The sequence below is a fragment of the Argiope bruennichi genome, chromosome 8, assembly GCF_947563725.1.
Source record: "Argiope bruennichi chromosome 8, qqArgBrue1.1, whole genome shotgun sequence".
NCBI classification, from domain to species: Eukaryota; Metazoa; Arthropoda; class Arachnida; order Araneae; family Araneidae; genus Argiope; species Argiope bruennichi.
Window position 1 is genome coordinate 96,977,811 of NC_079158.1, and position 26,742 is coordinate 97,004,552.

At 33.1% G+C, this 26,742-nt stretch overlaps 1 protein-coding gene across 5 annotated transcripts in view; it reads right to left on the minus strand.

The window, feature by feature from the left end:
* Positions 1-936: 936 nt before the first annotated feature.
* LOC129981744 (LIM domain transcription factor LMO4-like) overlaps positions 937-26,742 on the minus strand; it is a 246,043-nt gene continuing 220,237 nt past the window's right edge. For all 5 annotated transcript variants that reach the window (XM_056092718.1, XM_056092717.1, XM_056092720.1 and 2 more), the window contains one exon: positions 937-1,946. In XM_056092718.1, the coding sequence (XP_055948693.1) occupies positions 1,679-1,946 (268 nt within the window). In that variant the 3' untranslated portion in view covers positions 937-1,678. The remainder of the gene's footprint in view (positions 1,947-26,742) is intronic.

The following is a 26,742-nucleotide window of genomic DNA, read 5'->3' on the forward strand; positions in this document are numbered from 1 at the left end:
TAACTTTTTTATATTTTGCAACTTATTATAAATTATTAAACATAATATTTGGTTTAGTATCTTGTTCAGTTTAATAGTTATATTATTATAAATTCTGCTTATATTATGCGCATATTTTTGTATATAATTCTTATTTCTTTGTACATTTATGGTGTGGTGTGATGTGAAGAGGGGGTGCCAGCTCAGGTGTCGCCCTCGTCATCTGACCGCGGTTCAAAATTACGAGGTCCGTCCCAAAATAGCGCTAGTGCTGCTTTACAACGGGACGTTAGTATAACTAAACTAAACTAAACTTATGAAATTTTCGTGTATCATTCAATATATTGTTTTGAATTCTCTTATCTGTATACAATGCTATACATTTTCTGTGCATTTTATATATTGTGCAACTTCCTCGCCTGTTTACATACGTCACCCTTAGAGTAGGCGGAAAAGTCGAGTAAACAAATAAATATTCGGATTTTAATTTAAGCACTAATAATGAGATATTATTATCACTATTGATGTAAACATAACTAATTTTTCTTCTCAGATATTTGTTTCCCCATTCTTATATTGGCATTCATGCTTAGCAGCATAATATTAATAACAAATATTTGCATTGAAATTAAAGAAAGAATTACTGTTATGTGCCTTTACAACAAAAGAAATATGTGTTAGAAATGTCGGTAGCATCAAGGCTAATTTTTAAAAGTGCGACACATGATGAAATACCATCTTTTCACTCAACTTCGACTAATTCATAATTAATGAAAACCTACCAACCGATAAATCTCCTGCAATCTATTAAGGAAAGCCACAATTCCTCTTCAACCCGCGAGGTAGGGATGCATTCCCGTTTAATTACGACACCACCTTTTGATTCGGCACTTTTAATTAAATGTTGGCTAGGAAACAAAGAAACAAACAAAGGCAATGAATGACTCGAGACAATCGTAATGAGAAAATTCTTTACAGTACATGTCGAATGTGATTTGCATATATACAGTAACCTGAATCGGCGTATTAACAAACGAAAATAAGAAAAAAATGCATTGTTTTCATTCATGCGTCAGCAAGAGTTTGAACAGTTCCACAATCCGCACAAAGAGCGCCGCGAAGTGTCTCCTTTGCCGCTTCTGATGAAGGTTTGGGTGATCCATTTTCTTTTATTGCTGCTTTTTATTTTTCATCATCTATTATACTAGTATTTTGTTTTTATACAGATTGTGCAGGAGTGACCGACCGTCTTGGTCATCAACTGGGAACAGTCTGTAGTTGATTTCACAGCTAATAAAACAAAAAGAAAGACATTGACTTTTCCAAGTCTTGTCCATGGCTGGCTCCGTCCACGAGCACAATGGAGTCAAGTTATGAATTCGGATTTTATCTGAAGCATGTTCAGGCTCTTCGGTTGCGGTTCTCACTTGTTGACTGTTTATTTGTGTCCTTGTTTTTTTTACCAATGCTTGAACTGGGGATAGGAGTGAAACAAACAGGGAAAAAATGTGCAACAAGTGATAAAACTAAATTCAACTATGAGGTCTCTCTTGTGGTTTGTCCCCCACGTCCGACGACACACTTGTAGCTCGAGGGGAGGGTGCGACATCGTCAGCTGAAGTCCATAAAACGGCTTTTTTAGTATAAGTACAAGGTTATTTTGGCATCGGGGGGATCGGGGGTTGAGCACGGGGACTGGTTAGACTTTGATGGCTGAGTTGACCCTCATTTTGGTCTTCCTGACTCCTGCCGGACTGACGGTCCCCTTGAGCATTTTGATACAGTCTTGTTCGCAGAGCACGCTGCCGTTCATCAGGTTGTAGCGGTCGCCCGGCACCAGCTGATTGTGGCATTTGACGCAGGTGAAACACTTGAGATGGTAGACGTTGCCCTGAGCTCGCATCACGAACTCGCTGGCAGGGATCATCTGGCCGCAGGCACTACACGCTCCACTGTTACCGAATAACCTGAAGAGACACAAAGAAAAGCAAATTAGAGGACGATGCAAAAGACTCACACTATCAATGCATTTGTACTATATTCGATCAACATAAATAAAATTAAAATGTATAGATGGTGTCTATGGTATGAAGACTAGAGGGTTTCAGATTCGAAACCTGATGGCACTGTATACTCATCATGTATATATGATGGACCTGGTGCTCTTATATGTCATGGATCAAACCTCCTCTATAATGCCAGTTCATATAATATTGTAGCCATATGACAGCGGTTCAAAATTACGACGTGTAACCCTACACAGCCTTGGTGTCATTTCGAAATTTCACATAAAAATAATTAATATAACTAAACACAACATAAGTCCAAATTAATTAATATATTCTCTTTAAATTTGCTCATAAATACTATAATAATGAAGATTTCGAGTGAATTAATTAAAGAAGCTATTTTTATTAATTAAAATCTGTATCAAATATAATTAGCCACCGGGTTTTACTATCTTCGATATTAAGAGAGCCATAGCGAAATGAAAATTTCACCCCCCCACACCATTACCATCCCCTTTGAGTTAGATGGACAACTTACAAACTCGTCCGAGATTTTTACATTTCTAACAACATATTCCAAGCCCGTTAAAGTCTCAACAAATTAGTTGCCCTGTTCACAAGATAATATTATATATATATAAACTTTTGAACGAAGGGTAATTTTGGGTTTAGGGACTACGATCGGTAAAGGACTGAAGAAATTTTTACCGAAGTCTTGTTATGAGAACCATTGAAATAGGTAGTCTTCCTATAGGAATTTACCTAATTATAACATGTTATTCTTTCTTACCAATAAAAAAAATACTGATACCTTTGCCAATCTATATTTGTAAAATTATTAGAAAAATTGTATTATAAATATGTTAAATACTTTGATTCTTGAGTACTTTAGTTGAAAGGTGACCAACTAAAGGGTCAAATTTAAGAAAGGAACATACATATCATATCAACATTTGAAAAAAAAAAGAATAATCCATCTTTATTCCAACCAAATTTTAATGCTTCTTTATAAATCATTTAAAGATCAATCACCCAAAAACAATTTAGTTCCCTCTTCGGCAATTCCTGTTCAATATCTCCGCGATCCCATTACGCCCTGCACAAACACCAATCCATAAAACTAATCAACTTCACATTTAATTCATCACTGCCTCTCGTGTCACTGGAAGGCAGCGGGCACACAGCGCACGAACCTCAAGATTAGACGCCGTGCATGCTCCATTGTTTGGATTCCAACGAAACAATCGGGATCAAAAATGGGAAAGATCCCTTGTTCCATCGGATGTTTTCTCTCTACTTCTCATCCCCCCCCCATTCCCGGAAAATATAAACCCAGATAAAAGGAGAAGGGCGCGAGGCGTCGGTCTCCCCTTTCTCTGCAACATTGTAGATGGGCAGATCGGTGTAGTAAAGGCTGCATCAGGATTCACCCTCAAATGTTATTCTTAAAAATAGACAAATGTTTCTCGTTATTATCTCTGAAACAGTAAATATATCTAGCGGTAATGGTCTCCCAAAAACTTTCTCGCATACTCTCTAATAAACTTGTCATGCCAGAAACATGGTGGTCGCGTGCAATAGTTAACGAAATACTAACTTTTGGCGAGAATTTAGTATCTTTACTGAATCCATCATGTCACCTTTGGTGAGAATTTAGTATCTTTACTGAATCCATCATGTCACCTTTGGTGAGAATTTAGTATCTTTACTGAATCCATCATGTCACCTTTGGTGAGAATTTAGTATCTTTACTGAATCCATCATGTCACCTTTGGTGAGAATTTAGTATCTTTACTGAATCCATCATGTCACCTTTGGTGAGAATTTAGTATCCTTACTGAATCCATCATGTCGCATGTATGTTAGCTGTATTAATAGAATTAAGCTCAAGACGATGAAGATTGCTGTTTACACAAAAGCTGATAACGTAAAAGCAGGATAATACTGTTTGTAAGATCGTCTGGATTCATTAAACAGTTATAGGGTAATAATTATTTTCTAAGGTCATATTACACAAAGAAAAATAACATTAATTTGGAAATATACAAAAATATAGAAGAAAGAAATGCTCGGTAGCAATGCATTGGTTGCGGACTTGGCTTGCATTAAAACTTAACATCTCTAGATAGCGCTACTTTAACTGCCTTGGAATAGTCAGTTACGGTTAATGTCACCGGAGGAATAATCAACTTCTTTTTGACTCTAGTCTGTGGCTTTTTCATCTAGGTATGTGTTTTGTTTAATTGCCGGTGTAATAATTGTATTTTCAGTCGAAAATCTGAAGAATCCAATGTAATCAATTGGTTGTATACGAAATTCAAGCTCACAAAAATAGCTACAATTTTCAATATAGAAACAACAGACGCTCAATAAATAAATACAATTTTGTTTTTGTTTAACAAATAGGTATTATAAAATAATAAAGAAAAAAAATGGATAGCGAATTTTCTTCATTCATAATTTGGTAATAAGTAAAACACTTTAAATTTTGATTTTTCGCTCAGGAAAATTAACTTAAACATATTTCATATATAAAAATCTATTTTTATTTATTTATTGTCGTTTTCTTTTAGTTTTCACAAAAGAACAATTGCAAAGAAAACTAATGTCTAAATTTAAAATAGATGTAATGACTCATAAAATTCCGAAAGAAGACCAAAAGCAGTTAATCTGAATTCTGAAAGCTCTACTTTATCGTTTTATTTACATTAGTTTCAAAAACTTTAACAATATACATGTGCGATTTTTTAATGTTTTAAGACATACTTTACCAATTCCAAAAGTAAAATTATAATTTACATAGAATGCTAATATGGAATTTATATTGAATTAAATAAATAAAAATAATGCCCTCATTCAAAAATCAGTATCTTATCCTCAGCAAATCATTGTTGTAACACCAGTATTGAACGATAATCTATCATATATATTATCAAAATATCAATCTAAAATATAACCATGTTTTTCAAAAGGATGCTACGTTAAATATCCTTAAAAATAAGGATGATTTTTATCAGAATAATTTCATCTTTAAAATATTTCAATTTGTAACATTTTTTCCGATTTATGAATCAAATTCATATAGGAATTTGTAAAACTGAATTGCAAGGTTTCGTTTTAGGAAGAGAAACATTCAAGTCAATTGAAAGCTTGAGTATAAGATTTATTAACAAGAATCTAACTCAATTTCTTGAAAGATATGTAAAAATTAATATTGATAATAAGTTAAACAATTTAAATCAACAACTTAAAGAATGCCATCACAGATGGACAACCAATATTTAAGTTCAAGTCCTCATTGTACTACAAGATCTATATTCATTCAAACGATCAAGCAAGAAACGAAGAAACCATTCTGTGGATTAGCTTATTCAGATCAAAACAAACAATCTGAAGGAAGGGAGTTTGGCCAATTGTGCTAGTACATCCCCAGCTTTTCCTGCGCGGATCATCCCATTCTTGAGGGATGCTGTGCAGGAAAGCCAGTGGAGAAGGTGCCGATAAATCGATGAAAACCCATTAAGTGTTACAAACCTATTAGCTGGATGGCTGCCGACGAAATTAATGAAATTAGATAATGGATTTTTGGGATTTACAACGCTCGCCTCCCGCTGACACTAACATGATTTGTTGCGCGCTCGGAAATGCACTCTCTTTTCTTATTCCAGCCCTCCCCCTCACACGGGGGAGGCACAAATTACGTTAAGATGAAGAAGAATATCCGCAGACCCCCCCCTCCTCCATCCCATATATGATTTTACGCGAGATTTTTAATTTTTTTAATGGACTCCTACAGGTTTCGTTTCTTTTTAACAGACCCGGGGAAGAAATGGAACAATTTAGAAATGGGATGGTAAATAATAAAAGATAACATGAGAGACCGTGGCGGAGGGGGTATGGATTTTTTTACCCCTACCCCAAGCAATGGTTCTCGCAGACGATATTTACGTAATGGATTCGGTCTAAGGGAATGGGCCGGTGGTGTTTTTTAAGCCTAATCAGTAATCGGAATGCATGAGCATTAATTGCAAAAGCAACGGAAAGACCGGAGCGAGTGCTTTTTGTAGTTTTTTTGAGAAATAGCTCTTCGCAGACGCATCGCGTGCGGAGTAACTGCAACTGCAATCGCAGTTCCATAAGGTAATTACAATTAGTGTGAAACACAGTGATAGTTACGAAGGAATAGAACAACTAATAAAATAAAAAATGGCGCGTGATTCTGGTTCATTAATTAATAAGAGGCAAGGGAGGAAAAGGCCATTTTTCAAGAGTTAATTTATGTTTCTCCAGTGTGGAAGGACATAAAACTTGGAAATAATTTAAATTTATGTCCTCTATGGCATTTCGCGTGGTTGTTTCGAAGTTTGTTATTATTCTAAAAGATGTAAAGAATGTTATTAACAGGAAAAAAAACTCGAATTATATATAACGCATCACAGGCATTCAAATCATTCATCCAAAGATTTCTTTAGAAAATATCTTTCTACTGTCATAAATTGGAATTAATTAAAAGATATGAAGGAAAAAGGGAAAAAATTTACAAGGAAAAAAAAATGAGAATCTTTAAAATGGGTTTCAGTGGTATGCAATTTATAAATGGTTCGACTTCTCAAACAAAGCGAAATGTATGTAAAAAAAAAAAGATAAGATTTAAATTATTCTTATTTTTTAAATTTTTTTAATGGCATGGCCATCTTTTTGAAATTATCAGTAGTTATTAACGGATAAAAATTCTGAATTTAGAGCCGATGTTCACTTGCTTCATAACCATAACCATATACACAACATTAAAATACGTATATTATTAATGCAATACTTGTCTGGAAGCTCATAATGCTTGCAAATGGATCAAGAATTTTATTGGTTCAGTTAATAAGTAAATAAATGTCATATTATATATATAAAAGTCATGGCAAGGGACAGATATTTAAATATAATTTTTTCCAATTTCAGTTATGTTTTAATTTGAAATAAATATTTCAATTCACTTATTTTTTATGCATTTCAAAGACTACGGTCTGAAAAAGACTAGGAAAATGTTTGTTTAGTTCATAACTTTTACTTATTATATATAATAATAATAAAAAAAGTAATACAGTATGACAGTTTTTCAAAAGACAGCAAGTGGCTACAAAGACAAAATGATGAGGATACGATTACTGATTGATAAGCATATTTTAAGCAAAATTTTAAACAAATTTAATATATCTTAAATTCAAGAATATGGATAGAGCTCGGACGAAGTAATACGAGGAACTGAATGGCTAGTATTTTGAACACCTCTTTAATTGAACTCTTAATCTTATGATGTGCCAATATTATAAAATGAAAGTTGTTGAAGCGAAGTTTTTCTTTTCCAGAGCATTATTTTACTTTTTCCGCTTTATACAACTTATTTAAAAATACATGCTGATTATAACCTATTAGAAATAAATTGGAAAAAGAGAGATATAAAAAAAAATTATGCCAAATTATAAAATTGTATGCCAGCTTCATTCATTTACTAAATATCACTTCAGGATAATATATATATCTTTAATTGACTATTATGTCGCCAAAATGCCAGAACCGTTTCCGACGGACATCGAGAATCGTGCGTCGATTTTATTTTGTCTGAAATGCTTAGAGTCCTCACAACATAACTTTTATTATTACCATTTCACATTCAAGAAAATTCTTGACAAGAACATCGAATTACTGAGTTTTCAGTTTTAAACCTGTAATTAAGAGAAACCCTTATGAAATTTAAAATTCAAAAATCACAGAAATGCTTTAATATCTTAAATCTCTTAGATATTATTATAGGAATTGAAATAATAATAAATGCTCCAAGCAGGATGTGCAATCAATCTAGTTAGGATGTAAATTAGTAGTATATAAAGAATAAGAAACAAATAACTTAGCATTGTTAAAAAGGTCCAGTTTCTTTTATATATCTTAAACTGTTTTCAAAAGTTTTAGACATCGTAGAACTGCTATTTTATTCTTTTGTAACGTTACTTAATCGCTATATATCAATCTGATTAAAAGATATAAAGCAATGAAAGTTTGAAAATAAAATGCTCTGCTTCTAAGCTTACACATTCCTATTCAGTTGAGCCCAATCAAATAGTATTTTTCAGATAGATCAAATTCTTTTTTATTTCTATGCCAAGAGATTAATAATGGCACATAATGAATTTGATTTGGAAAAAAATTGTTCAAAATATCACCCCAAGTACAATTTCAAACACTGATAGATCCCTTTACATATTCCAAACGTTTTTCAAATGTGTTAAACATCACAGAACTGCTATTTTATTTTTTAGTAATCTAATGCTACTTAATCGCTATATATCAATTTGATTAAAAGGTATAAAGCAATGAAAGTTTGAAAATGAAATGTTCTGCTTCTAAGCACATTACACATTCCTATTCAGTTGAGCCCAATCAAATAGTATATTTCGGACAGATCAAATGCCTTTTTATTTGCATATCAAAGGGTTAATAATAATACATAATGAATTTGAATATGAAATAAATTGTTCAAAATACCACACCAAGTACAATTCCAAATACTGATTGTTATATTAACAAAATTATCAATCAAACGGCCAGAAAGAAACTTTCTTCCAAACAATGGCACCGACATACTCCAGCTGGTTCGCTAAAGTTAACAATCCTAAATATCCCGGAGACCAACAGCCTTAGTGTATTTGCAACACCCATTATCCACGCTTTATTCTATTTCCAGGAAAAGATTTCAGTAAGTTAATAAAGCCTTACTTTATCCAAGTCAAAGAAGGCAATGCTTTAAGTGCACCAACAACCTGGATTATACCAAAACTGTCTGGCTAAACGAGAACGGCCCGGCCATTTAGCAAGAAGTGACACATTTCATACGAGGCGATCAACAATTTTTTGACGCAAATACTCTCAGGCAATATTGATATCGCCATTAGCGCTTATAAAAGCATTTAGTTAAGTACTCGGTGGGAAGCAATTTTATTCGTTTGCTCAAGGATGGAAAGGGGATGGAAGGTGGGGTCGGGCAAGAGGCAAATCCTCTGAAGGGACAGGGTAACCCATTCGGGTTGATCGCGAAAACCCATCAAGTTTATTGCTTGCAAAACGGCGCCATTTTGCAAGTCGCAGTGGAACGTTTTCGCTAATTAATATTACCAGAGTGATGAATATTAGTCATTAAAGGCCAATTTCGATGTTTGCGCCTCAGACTTTGACAGTCCACCCCACCCTACCTGCAGCAGTTTTAAAACCCCCCTATACTTCCACTAATGGATCTTGCAAACATAAATTCGTTTATAACACTTTCCTGCAGGTTTCTGTCAAAACGGATAGGTTTTAAAGTTATAAATACTCTGGAAAAGACTTAACGATTAATTACTCTAAAATAATATTTTTTTTAATAGCCAAGGAATTTAATGCTTTGAAATTTATGTAATGATAATGTTTAAGAATTCAACTACAAGCAGCTTTTAGAGTAAGAAAAGCAGTGTTATGAAAGATTTGAGACATGCGCATGAAATTAATATTGATGATATTATTTAATACATAATTTATAGAAAGCTCTACAAAATGAATCAAACATATTAATCGCGGTGGTATATATTAACATTCGAGCTTAGTTAAGAAAGCTGTAATGGTATAAACTAGCATACTCAGCTTCTCACTGATAATTATTAACTTAACCCTAAAAATATCTTGGCTTTATTTAATTAGATTAATACCATGAAGCTAAATGCGGTTTAATTAGCAAAAGGAAATCGTAATTTTAATCCGCAGTTCGACACCGAGAACGATACTTACTATCTACACTTTCTTGGGAAATCAACTAGAGAAGACAATCCTCCATGGAACATTCGACTTGGAGCAAAGTAAGTGATTCTTAGTTTAGTTTAGGTAAATTAAAGCTTGATTTCGAATTTAAATAAAGTTTATTTCACAATGGAAATCATTCTAAAAAATGATTCGGTGTCGAGAACTGCATTCCACAATCTAAACATCCCCGATGCAGTAACTTGAGGACAGATGTAGAAAGCAAAATTTGAATTGTAGCATCTCCTCATCCTAATTACCTTTAGGGGAGTCATGCAATGAAGTCATAACCTTCTGATCTCCCAGTCAGGACGTTGCCCCAAGACCACGAAACTTCTTGAAAATTCTACGTGAACTTACGATGGAGTATAGATTTTAAAATTATATAATCAATCCAAATAACTAAATTTCAACGCATTTTACTAAAATTAAAACAAGCGACAGTGGTTTCCCCCAAACTTTCTCGCATACTTTCTAGCAAACTGTTGTACGCCTTGCAAGACATTGGCGTACAACAATTATGAAATATTAACCATTGGGATGATTTTAGCATTTTACTGAACCTGTTGTGTGATGGGCGATTGATCCTGGCATAAGGTTAATAGTATACGAAAATCGAATTTTTAAGCATGTTCTTCCCAACCGATTAAGACAAAACTACACTTATAGTCACAAAATCATGTATCAAACGATATAATTAAATCATTATGTTTTTGAGTTATCGCGCTTACGTACTTCTGAACATACAGACCGAAGGACGGCCAACCCTTGTTGGATTTCGCGCAAAATTTGACAGGTGTCTACAATATAGATATTACATTTATGAACCGAATTTTTTCCATCTGTCTCTCTTCGTTTTGTAGTTATCGTGTTAACTTATATTCGAACAGCCGGACAGACTGACTTCTGAACGGATTTTGTTAACTATTAGACAGAAATCTACAAAATTGGTGTCAAGACAGTATATCAAAATTCATCGGTCTAGCTCAAAGCGTTTTTGAGTTGTGTTTGACAAACAAACAACAGATTATCTTTGTCATAGACAAACAGACAGACGGACATTTTCTAAAAAATGTGTATTTCGAACTGTGTAGGTGCAAAACGTGGGGATTTGTCAAAATCTCGAATTCGCCTTTTTTGACGGTTGCTATATTTTCTCTATACTTCGTATTGAGAAAGTAAAAAGGCAACATTTTTTTAATAGGTTCGATGAGATATTGCATATTACTGTCTTAAAGTAAAAGCATTTACATAGATGTTCCAGAATGATTTTATTAATTAAAATAACTAATAACTAATGTAATAATTAATTAAATAACTAATAATAATAAATTGCTCCAAAAGGATAATAAATGCAACAACCAAATAACAGCTCGCAATTTAAATAGTTGAAGTATCAATACAATCGCAGAGATAGTCGAACCGCCATCATCTAATCAATCATCTACCGAAACAATCCACGCAGATGTGAACGAAAATGAAAGAAAGACATCCTTCGTATCAGACATGGAAAATGTATTCGTCCAATTTGGACCTACTCCTTTCGATAAAATATTAGGCGAAAAGTGCGGCGGAAATTTTGGAAACGAAACATCCATCACAATCTCGTAGAATCCGCATCACCACCGGGAAAATTGGGCCTACAAGAAATATCTGGTAGCCATTCATCTTGATTTTCGCGCCAGCGTAAGACGTGAGTAATATTTAGTTCGGGCTCTTTCCCAGGATGGCTTTCAGTTCGATTATTGATAAAAGAGCTTGATTATAATTGGAAAAGAAGATTCCCCTATCCTATATTTGCTCTTCAAACTTTTCAATAAATCAGAGCGGATTTTTTTTTTTTTTTTAAACTTTAAAAATAATATTAGCGAGAAAAATAATCCTGTCACTAAATTTCGATAAAAGAATTTTTGATATTATGTAATATGTTTTTTTAGATGACGTACTATATTTTATTAGCCAGTTTTGGAGTCTAAATGGTTCGTTCTCAGTTTTGGTTGCTGAACTATTAAAATGAAATACATTTACTTAAAATTTTACCTTGTTGTTTGATAAAACAGAAAAATGTGAATTTAATAAAAACAACCGGCTGCAAATCATTGCGCTTGCAAATGAAAAAAAAAAATGAATATACTGAAATATAAAAGCGGGATATTTCGTATTTTTTATCTTAATTTTAGTACTAGCAAAAGCACGCATTTGAATGGTTCAATGGAACAATAAAAATAACTAGAATTTTTTATAACAATATAAACATTATTGTAGATAGTACATCAAATTAAATAAAAAATATATTAAATTTTGAGAATTTTTTTTTTTTTACAAAAATGGTATTGGCAACACTAAAAAGATAATAATCGCATGTATTTTTTCTCAATTTTGGCATTATTTATAAGTCAGCCATCTGACTCTCCGACCCGCCACGAAGGTGCACGGATTTAAACCATAAAACTGAATGACCGGACCCCCACAACAGCAACACTGGCGGGAACTGTGGTTGAGTTCTAATGGCCATCACCGGCCACGGTACAACCCTACCCGAAGGAAGTACGTCCCGTCATTGATGGGAGGAGTCAGATCCCCCACCTATTTGTGTATCCTCCAGGGTGGCGAGATCCAACCACCATGCCGGAAGCATCTCATCCTCATTTCGAGGTGCCCCCCGGGGGTTATGGTATTATTTATAAATATAATTTTGCGCCTAATTTCTAAAAATATATTGTTACTCTGAAATTCAAAATGTTTTCATTGTTTCATCAAATATTTAATAGTGCTATTTTGTTCCATTTTTGAAAGTCAGAGTTTAAGGATATTGTTTAATATGAGTGTAGTTTACAAGACGAGTAAAAAAAGTGAAATTATAATGTTGTGAAATTTAGAAGATAGAGAAGCCAAATATTTACGTTTTTAATACTGATACGATGTAATAAAACTATCCTCTCCATTAGAAAGGTTCATGTACACAATAAACAGAATTTAAATAAGACAGTTAAAATCACACGACTTTAAGTGGAGGTAAGTTGCCTGAAGTGATTAGTGCTTTTATAGAATTAAAAAAAAAATGCCCAACAAAAATTTTCACATTTGGCTGAAGAAGTAATAGAAAAAGATTGAAGAGGAACACAAACATAATACCATTCGCTGAAATGATGTTTTGTAAAATTTTCAAAGTTTAAGAATGAAGTCAAAATTTTATTCAGAATATTTTGGTTTCTGAACTTAATGCAGAAGACAACTCTTTGTCGCCTTTTTGGAGTTCCATGAAAAAATGTAAAAAACACCTTATAAAAAAATTACGTTTTAATCATCACAAGATAACACTAAACCCCTTTTCAAAAGATTATAATAGATATTAATATCAAAACTACTTTTAAAATTGACCGAAGCGACCAAAAAAAAAAAAAAAAAAAAATTCGGAAAATGTTTTATCAAAAATATTCGTAATAGAACAACCGTAAAATGTTCATTCATTTAACAAAAAAAGTACATCTTCCTTCATTTTGCTTAGCTCACATACTATTGTTTGTTAAAAAGATAAAAAACAGCACTGAGATAAGCAGAAGAGATCTATATCTCTGTCTATAACTCGCATTAACACGTCATCCTTACAACAATGTCGCTGGATTCATCAATTCTGTGAGCATCAATCCAGAGATGATTTCTTCCCGATATTCCACAGACGATAGTTTTTTTTTGTTGCCATCTCCCACACGCACGCTATAATTTCGGTATCGTTTGGCTCGTTAGGTTCCATCCATCACACGTGAATGATAGATGGTGCCCGGACAGGAAAACACTCCCATTATTTAAAACCAAAGCGAGAACTGAACTGAAGAGACTGCAAGCGTGACATCAGAAGAGGATTTCTTTTTTAGTTCCATTTTAAGGTTTTATACTGGCAACAATCAATGAAACAATGCAACGTTTGAAATTCTTCAGGAAAAATCAGCGAATAAAATCTTTTGAAGTGTGAAATCGGCATTCCTTGAAGAAGAAATCAATGTAAAATGGAGTTTTAGAAATTTGATCTTCATTTTCGGAAAGCTTCAGTTTAAAAAAGCTATGGAAAATGCACTTAAAAACGGTTAGTTACATTTTTATGGTTTACAATATATATCTGCAAGTATTACAGCAAAAAACAAGACTCATTTTTAAATTAAAAATATCATTTTAAGAACAAATTACTTGATTGAGAATTATCAATGCGGCGAACTAAGCAACATTAAAAGAAGTTTTCAAAAATTAGACTACGGCACGTAATTTTATAAGAAAATTAAGTATCCTCTATGACATTACTTGTTACAGAATAATCGTAAAATAACTAGAATTAATTAAAAAATATTAGGGAGAAAAATAACTAGGTTCGAAAAGTTTTTAGAAGTGAAAAAAATAATTGTTATTGGTCTTGCTGCATTTTTATCGATTTTCAAAACTGATTTGAAAATCCAAACACAATCTATAATTCCATACGATTTTAATCTTAAGAAGCTTTTACTGCTTCACGGCACAGCATAGCCAAAATTAGTTCTTGTGCAAAAAATCCGAATTTGATCAGGAAAAATTTGCAATAAATGAAATATTTGCCTTATATAGTCAGAAAAAGAAAGCATCCATCTCTCAAGTAATCGAGAGATGGATCTTAAGTATGAGTTTTAATTAATACTAACAATCTGATGGCAGTATGTTAATTAAGTGACAGATTTAACGAGTTAACTTACGGAATTAATTTTTCACCTCAAGTTCCCCCCTTTTAAAGTTAAGCGATGGCGGATATATACATCGAACGAAATACAATTGGTTGCCCAGTAAATTTGACAAATATTCATAATAAAGCAATTAGATTCCATTTTTATTAGAGAAAAAAGTATGCTTCGACTGAGCTAAATGAAGATTCGGATTGACGTGTATACGTCATTTCAAATCTCCGTGTCTTAATATAGGGAAACGCACTTAATGGCGCCAAGATTATGCGTTGCAGAACTGGATATCGTCTAAAGCACTTAACTGATTAAAATGTTGTCTTATTCGTATGATTCTATCTTCTCAAATAGGTCTTCTCTAACTCCTCTGACCTCAAATCAAATGCAGTGTCCATCTTCAATATTTCTACAGAAGTCAATCAATACAATCTTGATAAACATCTATCGTATGACGTTTTTAGCATCTATTGTCAGGAAAAAAAATAATCTAAATCTAACGTAAAGCAGAGTAATACAGAGAACGATCGTGAATATGAGTTTCAATTCCACCCAAGATTTAACTCAAGTATGTGAATTCTATGACTGAAATATAAAATGACTTATTCGTATGGTTCAAAGTTTGGCCTTCTCTAACTCGTCTGACCTCAAATCAAATAAAAATGCCTATCTTCAATATTTATAAAACATTCAACCAATACAATCTCGAGACATTTCTGTCGTATGACATATTTACCACATATAGTCAGGAAAAATAATAACCTAATCTAATGTAAAGCACAGAAATAAAGAGAACGATCGTGAAGTTTGAATTTCGCTTAAGATTTAACCCAAGTATGTTAATTCTATGACTGAGGCATCAAACGTTGTCTTATTTGAGCAGGGAAAAGAGTGACCCTGCTCAAAGCCATCGCCATCTGATCACAAATCAAATTACAATGTCAGCCCTCCATATTTCTCTGGAAGGTTCAAGACAAGAATCCAACCTCGGATAAACCAACATCACTATTCTCTACCACGAAGCATTTCGTGCATATATATATCAATAAGCTTAATTAGTCTACGAATATTCTGCCATAAATGAACTTTTTAAATCAACTAATTGGGAACCCAAATGTCGCATCTAAAGCATTTTTTTCTTAAAGCCCAATGCAAAGGCAACTTTTACGGCCAGAAATTCCTGAGTCGCAGTAAATATCCAGTTCTGCAACGCATGTTCTTGGGACCATTAAGTGCGTCCCCCTACATTAAGACACTTAGCAGCACTATAATGATGAAATACGACACCATCTAATTTGTTTCGGGAGAGGGGCAATAATTTGCGACGTTGCCATAATCACACTCCTTCGAGGGAAGCCCCCCGTTTGATTTATATTTTAAATGGTTTCCATACTACTAACGAAGCCACCGAGATTAAAATGGCTACTCTGCGGGATTAGACTGGGCAGAAGATGCTGCAAAATGGGTATTTAGGTGAACATTTCGATGTTCCATGGAGTGATTAAGGTGAGATAAATACTTTTTTCTTTAGACAACTGGCTATTATATATAGTCAGAAAAATATACACTGTTTAACATGTCCTCCGAAATTATAAATGTCATTCACAAAAAGTAAGCTTGATTTCACGATGACTATAGAATTATGCCTACAAAGTAATTTTCAGAAATTACTAGAACTCAGAAATTAATAGACTATTGTAAATTATTATCTTGGTAGTTTTATGTATTCAACAGAGTTACGTTTACAAGCGACATGACAGTTAAAACTTCAAATCACTTCGTAAAAGCTTCAAGAAGCATATAAAATTCAATCTTTTTTTTTTCTTTCTTTTTTTCCCCACTATATGAGGCGAAATATTCAGGAAACATTTGTACATTTTTCAAGGCATTCAAAATTAATGATCTAAAAGTTTTTTTAAAAAGAATTCTTTAAAAAAATATCGAATAAATAAATCACAAGTATATTAAATACTCAAATGAGAGACTTCTGCAGATTTCTTGCAATTTTTTTTGCAATATCTCTTTTTTTGTAACTATTCGGAAGCAATCAAGGATTGTATATAATCATTTTTTTGCCATTTAATCACCAATTTCGTTTATTCAATCAATGGTAATTCATATATAATCATTTTCTTTCCTTTCCTTCCACCCCCCCCACAATTAATCACCAATTTCGTTATTCAATCATCAATGGCAATTTAAATCGAGGCGACAAAGAAAAACTGTTAAGAACATATCAAATTTTTGTAGATGAACAGAAAAAGGAAATAAAAACAATGATTATTAAAAAGTCCAGGAATCTGCATAAATCCTAACGCTACATATTGTGAGAAATTAACTTCGCACTTTTTAGGTTACAGTGTTAAATATTTATCTCCTTTCCCTCTTTTTGTAGTATTAATTGCATATTTTCTTTAGTTATCTAAAACGCTAAGAAACACACAGTAAAATACTAAAATTTCGTCATTTATTAAACAACGCCATCTACCTCAGCTTCCCAACTTCTAAAAGAGGAAGTAAAAGATTAATGATTTGCAACCAATGACAATTATGGCGTATAATTTTTTCATATTATTACATCTTACGTGGCCATATGTGGGGGAAAAAAACCCCTGCTATATTCGTTACTGGTAGTGGAAAATTCAATTTTCGTCTTTCACTAGAAAAATTTGGAAAACTGAGGTGGCTTGAGATTTGATTTGATTTTAATTGAGGTTTGCTATGTGGTGATCTATAAATGTATCAAATACAGCATCACTTGATGATGCAATAGCAAAGATTATACATTTAGATGGAGAACAAAAACCTTCAGCCAATCACAGAAAAGAGACCACCAATCTAGCAAATTTTTTTCAGAGAAATTCAAATCCTTCTCCTTTGTTAAACATATTCTCCCAAACTAACTCAGCGTTTTTTAGAATGCAAAGCAACAGTTTGAACAATAGACCCTCGCAAAGTTCTCCGACTTACTCCCTCTTCTCCACCAACCCTTCCACAAAAAAGGGACGAAAAAAAATTGATTCAAAAAAAAAAATCGAATTCCACCACTCAGTGGTAAGTGCATATTGAATCATCTCAGAAAACGCGGTATCTCCTCTCAAAAAAGTCTCAGTAGTAAGGACACTTTTACACCGAGATACGCCTTCCAGATACGTCCCTACTCCATTGATATGACACCAGAGATCGGACGCATAGGACAGTCATGTCACGTCATACACATATCCCTCCTCGTTAAGATGCGGGGTTGCTAGATTGTCACCTCGAGCGCTACTCTTGGCGAAAACTTTGCATAATGCGTGCTGACGAGGAATGTTGCTGTGTGTATCAAGTGCCTTCCTTCTTCAATGATAGAATTACTCGCGTTTAGGCTGTGCTTCGTTTGAATGTGTTCGATAGTCGCTTCACGTCTAAATCGCTGAATAAAGAAGTGTGCTTTAGTAAGCGTGAAATGAGGTATGGTTCGAAGTGTGCAGTGGAAGTTTGAAGTTACGCGCACCTCCGATTCCAACGATTTGTGAAGATACCGGAATTTTGCGTTTATGTAAATATTTAAGTATACGAGCTGGTTTCTGATTATGTAGAGGGGTGTAAGTTAATAAAAGGCTGCTCCTGTTTATGCAGCAACAGGTGGTGAAATAAATCATAGATGAAAAACATATCAAAATTGCTCCACATAATTTATCTTTCAAGTGCGATTTATTAATTTGGTTTTATAAAACATAGGATTTTATTAGTATAAATAAAATATCAGAAAATTCCACTTTTTCTTTAAGAAAATAATCTCGGAGTGCTTTTAAAAAGTGTAATAAAGAACCTCTCCAATGACCCTCATCTAGAATCGTCGCTATACAGAAAAAAACTTGGAAATGAGTTTTTAATTATGCTTTATTTATCTTAATTGCCAGAATTTATATGAAGAATAACATTGTTTACTATAGTGTATCTACGGTTTGTAGTCTTAAGGTTTAAAGATAAGGTTTAAACTGTTTTTTTTTTAAAGGGGTGGAATATGAAATACATTTTAATGAAACTAAAATTTTAAACAACAGTCTATATCTCATGAAAGAAATTCCAAATATGATAGATAATGACAAGTGCGAGCTCAGCTTGAATTTCTATCTTTCACTTCATATAAATGTAATTGCAAAAATAGAAACTTAGCAGATCTTTGTGATCAAAAATACTCCAATATATACACCTGTACACCAACAACGCACATTATGCAAATTCTTCCATTGTTTAATAAAAGCTTATACATTCCGAATTATTTCACTGATTTCATATCCTGGAAATCTTAACCACTTCGAGATCTGACAAGCGCTGAGAGTCCATACAAGCTGAAGGAAGTTTCGTTAAAAATATATAATAACGCGTAAAAAAGTATCCGTTATAAAGAAATAAAAGCATTTTTAAATATATGAAAACTTTTCAATTACAATAAAAACTTTAGATTAAGACATTCTTGATGTTAAATACTAAACTAAAAATAAATACATGGCATTTTATTATAATTAAAAATACCGAAATTAATTCTAGATTATGAAAGCAAACTTTTGATAGCATATCTTCGGTAAAATCTCATTCTAGGCAAACAGAAGAAATTATAAACAATCATTTCAAAAATAAACATTTGTTTCTGTTTACATACGCGAAAATCCAATGATTCGCACTCACTTGACTGATCCTGAGGTCACCAGAGAGAGAAATGTTAATATATGAGACCACTCTTTTGAAAGAAGCATGGGATATAAAATATTTTGTTCAAAAACTCCGACGTATCCGTATATCCACCTTTCCACAAAGGAAGATTTATCAATTGACCTTGAGGGAAAAGCACATACGAGATGTTCATCCTGAATGGGTTAAGAATCCGACGACGGATACAACGTATTTAAAGGCGACATCGCTTTTATATAACTACGATGAACTATTATCTAAACAAGATCCACATAAACCAAATGAAACTAGGATTATATGTCTAATCATTATTGAATTATCCTTTAAACAGTTAACAACTGTTAATAATTACTTCGATTAAAATTTGTAAAAGTTTAAATAATCTTCTAATAACTAAAAGAAAAATATCGATGTAAATTATCGATTACATATATAAAGACTGATTGAAATGATCGTACTAAAGACGAATTATTTTTAAACCAATATCCAAAACATTATATTACACTTGTTTAAATACTATAAGAATTTTTCACGTTATATGAATATCATGAACTTTATAAGAAAACATATCGAATACAACAGATACCAATTTTTCATTGCCAGAGTAAATGCAATATTTTGGGATATAAAGAATAACAACACCAAAATGTCCAAAATGTGGACCAAAATGTCCGAGAAATAATTGATCTATTTGCTGTACTTAAAGTAGATTTTAACAACAAAGTAACACTTATACTCTGTTTACTACTTTCTACAAAATAAATAAATCAAGTCGAAACTGATAACATCGACTGCGACACATATCATTCGAATATGTGCCGCAGTCGATAAAATTTGACCTCATTGGAGAAGCGAGTTATCAAATAAATCTAAAAAATAAATCATCTTAAGAGGAATTGAGAATAAAAGCAAACGAAAAGCTATCCAATATTGCGTTAAAAAACGTGAAAAAAAAAAGAAAAAGAAAATAGTAAAATATATTTGAAAAACAATATCACTAACGTAACAAACAAAAGCCTTATATGGAAATTTTTTAAAGCTGTTGATCCAAGAATGTGTCAGAATTCGCTCCCCTCCCACCTCTTTGACATTGTATCTATACGACCACCCCTGTCGAAATTTAGCAAAACCAAATGTCAAACCACCACCTTTACAGCAGCCCTATCCGCAAGGGAAGGGACGCGGCGGGAGCAAAATAGACCTCCGTCCAAAATGAACATGAATTTGTTTTAATATAGAGGGCAGTTAGCTTTACAAGTCGACATGAATTCCCAGCGGGGGGTCGGCAGACGAGAAAACTGCGGAGGGAAGGAGCGAAAAGTGTTCTAAATGTGCGGAGCTCCCAGCAATTGCATTTCCTCCGAAGACCCCGAACAGAAGTGGATTACCTGAGGTCGTGGGTGGGCTGTCGAAAATTGTTTCGACTCGTTGGAGGGATGCGAGAGGAATCGTAAGTAGTTAGTTGGCTGGTCGCACCATAGATGGCGCTAGATGCCCTTCGGTTGGAAAGAATGGAGGAAACGCACGCAAGGCAGAAAAATTTATTTTTTACTTTTTAGATCGTATACGAAGTTATACTAAGCGAAGGTATTGTAATCCTCAACAAATGCGAACTCGCAGTTTTGAAGAATCAACCGTTTCTTACCTCCTCGGGTTCGAAAAATACATTTTTGGAATTATATTCGTCTGCCTGCGAACTTGATAACACAAAATTGCTTTGAGCTAGACGGATGAAGTTTGGTATAAGATCTTTGCACTAGATTAGAACAATTTCAATCAAAATTTGAAAGAAATTCATCCTGTTTGTCTGAATGTAAAGGAACTCGATAACTATGAAATCAATACAGTTTTAGCATCTAAAGTGTCGATTCGTATTAAATTTTAAACCACATTCGCCAAATACTGTCCGTCTGCATGAATGTAAACATAATAATAAGAAATTCAATGATTCAGATACTTTGATGTACGATCTTCGTACCAAGATGTAATTTTTGTATCCAATTTTGGTGTTAAAAAGCCGAAAAAACAAAGATATATGTACACTCGATTTTCTACGACGAACCACGAAGCACAAAATGCTCATAGTAAAAAATGTGGGATTCTAAAATTAAAAATACGAACGCTGGTGAAGTTCATGGCCTTGTCAAAGATCCGTAATTTTTAAGCGGGAGAAGGGGGGGGGGTAAAAATTTTTATAGGGAGCATGAGAGAATTTCAAGCAGAGTATTCCTCTTGATTTCAAGTGCATTTGGGATCAGACAAGCAAACGGATATTAAAAGAAGAGTTAAGATTAATAAGAGTTGTCTTCTCAAACTTTCCCGAATATTCACTAATAAAGTTATTATGCACCTCCGCCTGTATAAAATTAAGGATCTTATGTGTAATCACAAATATCTTACGTGTTATTGGCAAAGGGTGCTTGCGAAAAATTGATCTTTAGCGTGATTGCCGCATTTTTACTGAAGTGATTGAGTAATCTTTGGCGATTAATTCCTGGCAAGCGGTAAACAGTAAATCAAGTTAGCGTTTAAAACTTTTTTTTATTTTTCAAACTGAATACAAAAAAACTGACACATAATTACAATTGTAGTCACAAAATCATATACCAAATTTCATATATTTAAATCAGTGGGATTTTGAATTATCGCGTTTACATGCTTGTGAAAGTACAGACCGCCAAGAGGTAATTTCTTGGCGGATTTGGCTTCAATTTTTTGGTGTATATAAGAAAATTTCATCCCTCCAATTCAAAGAGTTTGAGTAACTGTGTTTATAGACAGACAGACAAAATATGTTTTCTGAATTAAGGGAGGTATAAAACCCCCAGATTCGTCAAAATCGATTTTTTTTTTTTTTTTGACGATTATAATACTTTCTCTACATTTCTATACATGGAAGTGAAAAATATGACTTTGGTATTTATTTTCAGGGACATGTTGACGGAAAGACTCAAGAATATCGATGTACTGTTTAATTTATCATATTTGGACATTCATCTGAACGCAAGCTGATTGAAAAACAAACAAAAGAATAATTCCTGTTTGACGTAAGCATAGAACATTCAACGAAATAATTTCATAATATTATTACTTCATACAAAAAAGTTATGAAAAGACATTAATCCAGTTGAAACCAATGTATATTTCTTCTTCTAAAAAGACAAGAAATATAATATTTATTCACGAAATAATAAATACGAAGCAATACGTTTTGAAAAAGAAATTAGAATTGAAATTCCATGTATTAAAAAAAAGAGAAATAAATAACATCAGTATAAACTATTGTTTAACATCACTTAAATGGAATAATATTGCATATGTCACAATCGTTTTCACTCTTATCGATTTAAGCTAAGCTTTTAACTCAAAATAACTTCTGAAAATTTCGAAATCCAATTATTTCAGCAGTGAAAAGAAAAAGAAAATAAAACCAAGTTTCTCTAACTAGACATCTGATTACTTTTTTTTCACGTGAACATTTAGGTTTTAGCAACCAGTACAGAAACTAAAGTTTTAAAACGAAACTCTTAACAACACCATTAGAGAGACATTGCAAACCCAAGGAGTAAGCAACAGTCTCAAAATTGGGAGGCAACCGTCAAAAATAGACAATACACGCAAAGAGCCAAAACCACCACACAACAAAAGCGAGGTAAAAATTGACAATTTACAAATCATTACTGATTTTTTTGACGTTTATAATAAGTCGGAAACGACAATGGAAGAAGAAGGGAAAGAAAAAAGGGAACTTCCAGCACAGAGAGGAAAAAATTGGCGAAAAAGGGGAAAAATAGTATAAAGTAAATAAAATATCAATAAAATATAAGTCACCTCAGCATTATATTTTTTTTTTCCTATCCATCCAGTGCGTCAGCAGAGGTTCATTGGGGCTCGACCCAGGCAAAGAAACGCTTTGTTAGAGGCAGTTTATTTTCTTTGGTGTTCGCCGTAACGAGCCAAAGGAAGCCAATTTCGTTCGGTCCGAACGCCAATTACCTCGATTGGCGCTCTCTTTTTCCTCTTTCTTTGCCTCCTATTCTGCGGCAAACGGGGGGCAATTCTTTGCCTCCCTTTCGGCCCACATGGGTTGCGCTCCTCAAAAAGGTGGACGAGGGAGAGATTTTTAGGGAGGGAGCTTATTTTAGGCGGGAAATTTCGTTTCGGAGTAGGATGGGGAAAAAGGGCGAAAAATGTAGTTATGGTTCGTTAGGACATCTTTTTTGGTAAAAGTGTGTGATTTTAGTTTAAATGTCTTCAAAGAATAGAACTAAAAGTAATGCTGAATTCTAAGTTTTAAAAATAGTTTTTTAAAAAGGAACCTGGACTTATTTCTGAGTAACGAAATTTTCAAATAAAATTAAATTTTAAAAAGTAATTTGGGGTTTTTTTTTTATTATTATCGATACATTCAATATCAGAAGTGATGTCTAACGAATTGTAGGAAACTGACAGACCTAGAACTTATTAAACTCGGAGTTTATTTAAACTTAGCTCTTACAAAAAAGATGTATTTTTTATCGATTTATCGATAAAATAATCGGATTTTGGAAAAAAAAAATACTGTTTTAAAAAACAAAATAAAAATATTCTTACTCCTTGAAGTTCGCCATCATTATGTATTTCAATTGATATGATTATACAACTATTAAGACTATTATCTTCGGCTATACAGCTAATAAGACTATTATAAACACTAGGACTGATTACTAGTATAGATACATGTTTTCTGTAATTCGAAAAAGGTTTTTTTTTTTTTTTTTTTTTTTTTTTTTTTTTTAATGAAGATACAATTGCTGTACAGAAAACCATACAAGAATAATTATAATTTTTAAAACTGTACAACTGTTTTCACGGTAAAAGTACAATGAGTACAGGAAAAACAATGTACATGTATTTGCTACTACAAATTACATTACAGCCTGCAAATCCATCTGATTGCAGGGAGAGGGGCATCTAGATGTAATTAAATATAAACAAACAAAATAGATTTTAAATATATATATATATATATATATATATTCCTTTCTATGGAATAATAAATTCCATTTTACTAATTCTCCAATGCAATTCGAACAAATTGTATAAAATCCAGTTGAAATTGTATGATATTTCGAATCCATAGTTTGGTATTCACAAGCATAACATAATCAGACATTTCACTTTTTAGAAGTAAAATATAAAATTTCCCTTAACTTTAATCTATATTTGAAATAATGATATTATAAGGATTAATGGAACCATTTAAAAACCAAAGAAAAAAAAAACAGAATAAAAGAAATTTATAGACTAACGAAGACTAGTAAAATATTTTTAAATCTCAGAAATACAGAAACAGAAGATTGGCTAAAACGACAGACCTTAAAAAGATAAAACTATAAGTGGCATATTGTTTCGCAACATAGAATCGTCTCTATAACGTACATTGAGCTTCCCCCCCCCCCACAAAACATTAAAACAAACCTACTGCAGCATTTTTCGATAACTAATCATATATTTTAAGTAATATGCTGTACAACATATTCAGCTGTATTTTGCACATCTAACCACATACACTTAGACACAGCTCAAAATAGAGAACGTGTAAACCATAATATGGTTTCCCAATTGTATAACTCTATACAGTTGTAATAAGGAATATTACAATGATAAATATGTAAAAGAACTGTACTAGAAACGCAAGCTTAGGAAACAATTTTGAATGGAAACAGCTTTAATAGTTTTTAAGTCTTAATAATATTGTCAGAACTACAATAAAATGAATAATGACCCATTGATTTCAAAAACAACAACAATTGACTTAACTTCGTGCTGTAATATAATTTCAATGTAAGAGATTAGTAGAAATTCTAAAAATAAAAATCCGCAAATTCCGAACTTAACTGTACTATAAACGCAAGCTTAGGAAACAATTTTTGACAGCATTAGAATTTGTAATAGAATAATGATTTGAAAAGTTGTAAAAGCAAAGTAATTATGGCGGAATCAGAAGCACAAAAAGAATTTCAAATATTTTATTTCGTTGTCTGTGAAAGGTCAAAAGGTATAGGGGCAGCACACAGAATATTTATTACTGCTTTATGAGTACAATTAAACATTCAAATAAAATTATCCTTATTTCAAAGTCCAGGTCTAGCTTGATATAGTGATAGCTTTGATTATATTATATATATATATATATATATATATATATATATATATATATATATATATATATATATATAATGAATATCATTTTTAAAAAATAAGGAAAGGATTTTATTAATTACACAATTTAATTAAAATGTCCTTGAACTGGCAATCCAAAGAGGCGAGAGCATTTTCTCTCACCTCAACAACAAAGTCATAACTTTTGTCTGCCTATTACTTCGAAATTTATAAGCATTACGCATTTGTGCATATCTTGAAGATGCTTACTAATTAAATGTGTTTTCAAATTTAATGACGTTTCCACGTAATGCAGCAATCGCCAAAAGCACAGTCAATGCGAATCACAATAATTCAAATGGGATAATGACGCGTTCTGGCTTTTATCACCACAAAACAACAGCGCCATCGGCGAAGACAAATGATCACGATGGTCAAACGTATTCCCTAATGAATGTTCATCAGCCATTGTCCGGCAAGCCACGATCCCTCACGATAGAACAAAAGATCGCGATGACGGCTTCGGTTGTTCGAAACAAAAAAAGAGAACAATCTTCCCCGGCAAAAAGAGCTATAACAGCAATAAAAATAAAGGAGCTAAGCCTAAACAATAGCAGCTTACAAACAAGACATTATCTGGCCACTATCCAATCGAAAAGGACCGGAAGCCACTGAAGAAAAACGCCACTTTATCTTAACAAACGATATTAGAGCCATTTCAATTATTGTTTCTCTCTCTCCCACACACACGGAAAAAAGAACAGAAGAAACAAGGGGAGGTAGAAGCAGAGGAGGAGAGAGATTCGCAAATTGATTATCGTCTGAGGCGTGCGCGCGCGCGCGGACACAATCGCACGTGGTCGTTCCCCTGTTCGGATTGGCTGTGACGTCACGCGTCAATTACACGCGGGAAACGGAGAGGGGAGCGGGAAGTTCGGAGACAAAAGATTTTCCCATTACGCAGCGCAGCAGCGCGTGAACGAGCAAGGAGTGTTTGTCAAGTCCTCGGTGCCGAAGACAGTTGCCGGCACCCGTCCACAGTTTGACAGAGTAATGTTTCGGCATGGCCGCATGTAGCTGCAAATTAAAGACAGATATGGAGAAAGTCGCGTTCCATTTGGCGAAGGACTGCATTAGTCTCGTCGCAATGTACATTGATTCTCGGGTTTAATTTTCCACTATTTGAAGACGTTGTATGAGCGACAAAAAATGAAATTACACCTCAATAGAAATTAGAGAAATTTATTCATGTAAAAGTGAAGCATAAAGATAAATAATAGAATGACTTTGAATTAATTAGAAAAAAATTTTCATTATCAATTCTATATTTGAGTTTCCTACAAGCGATGATAAAATAAAAGCGTACAGATTAGAAATATATTTAATTCTTTTAAACTGTTTATTTTTAAAACTACAAAGAA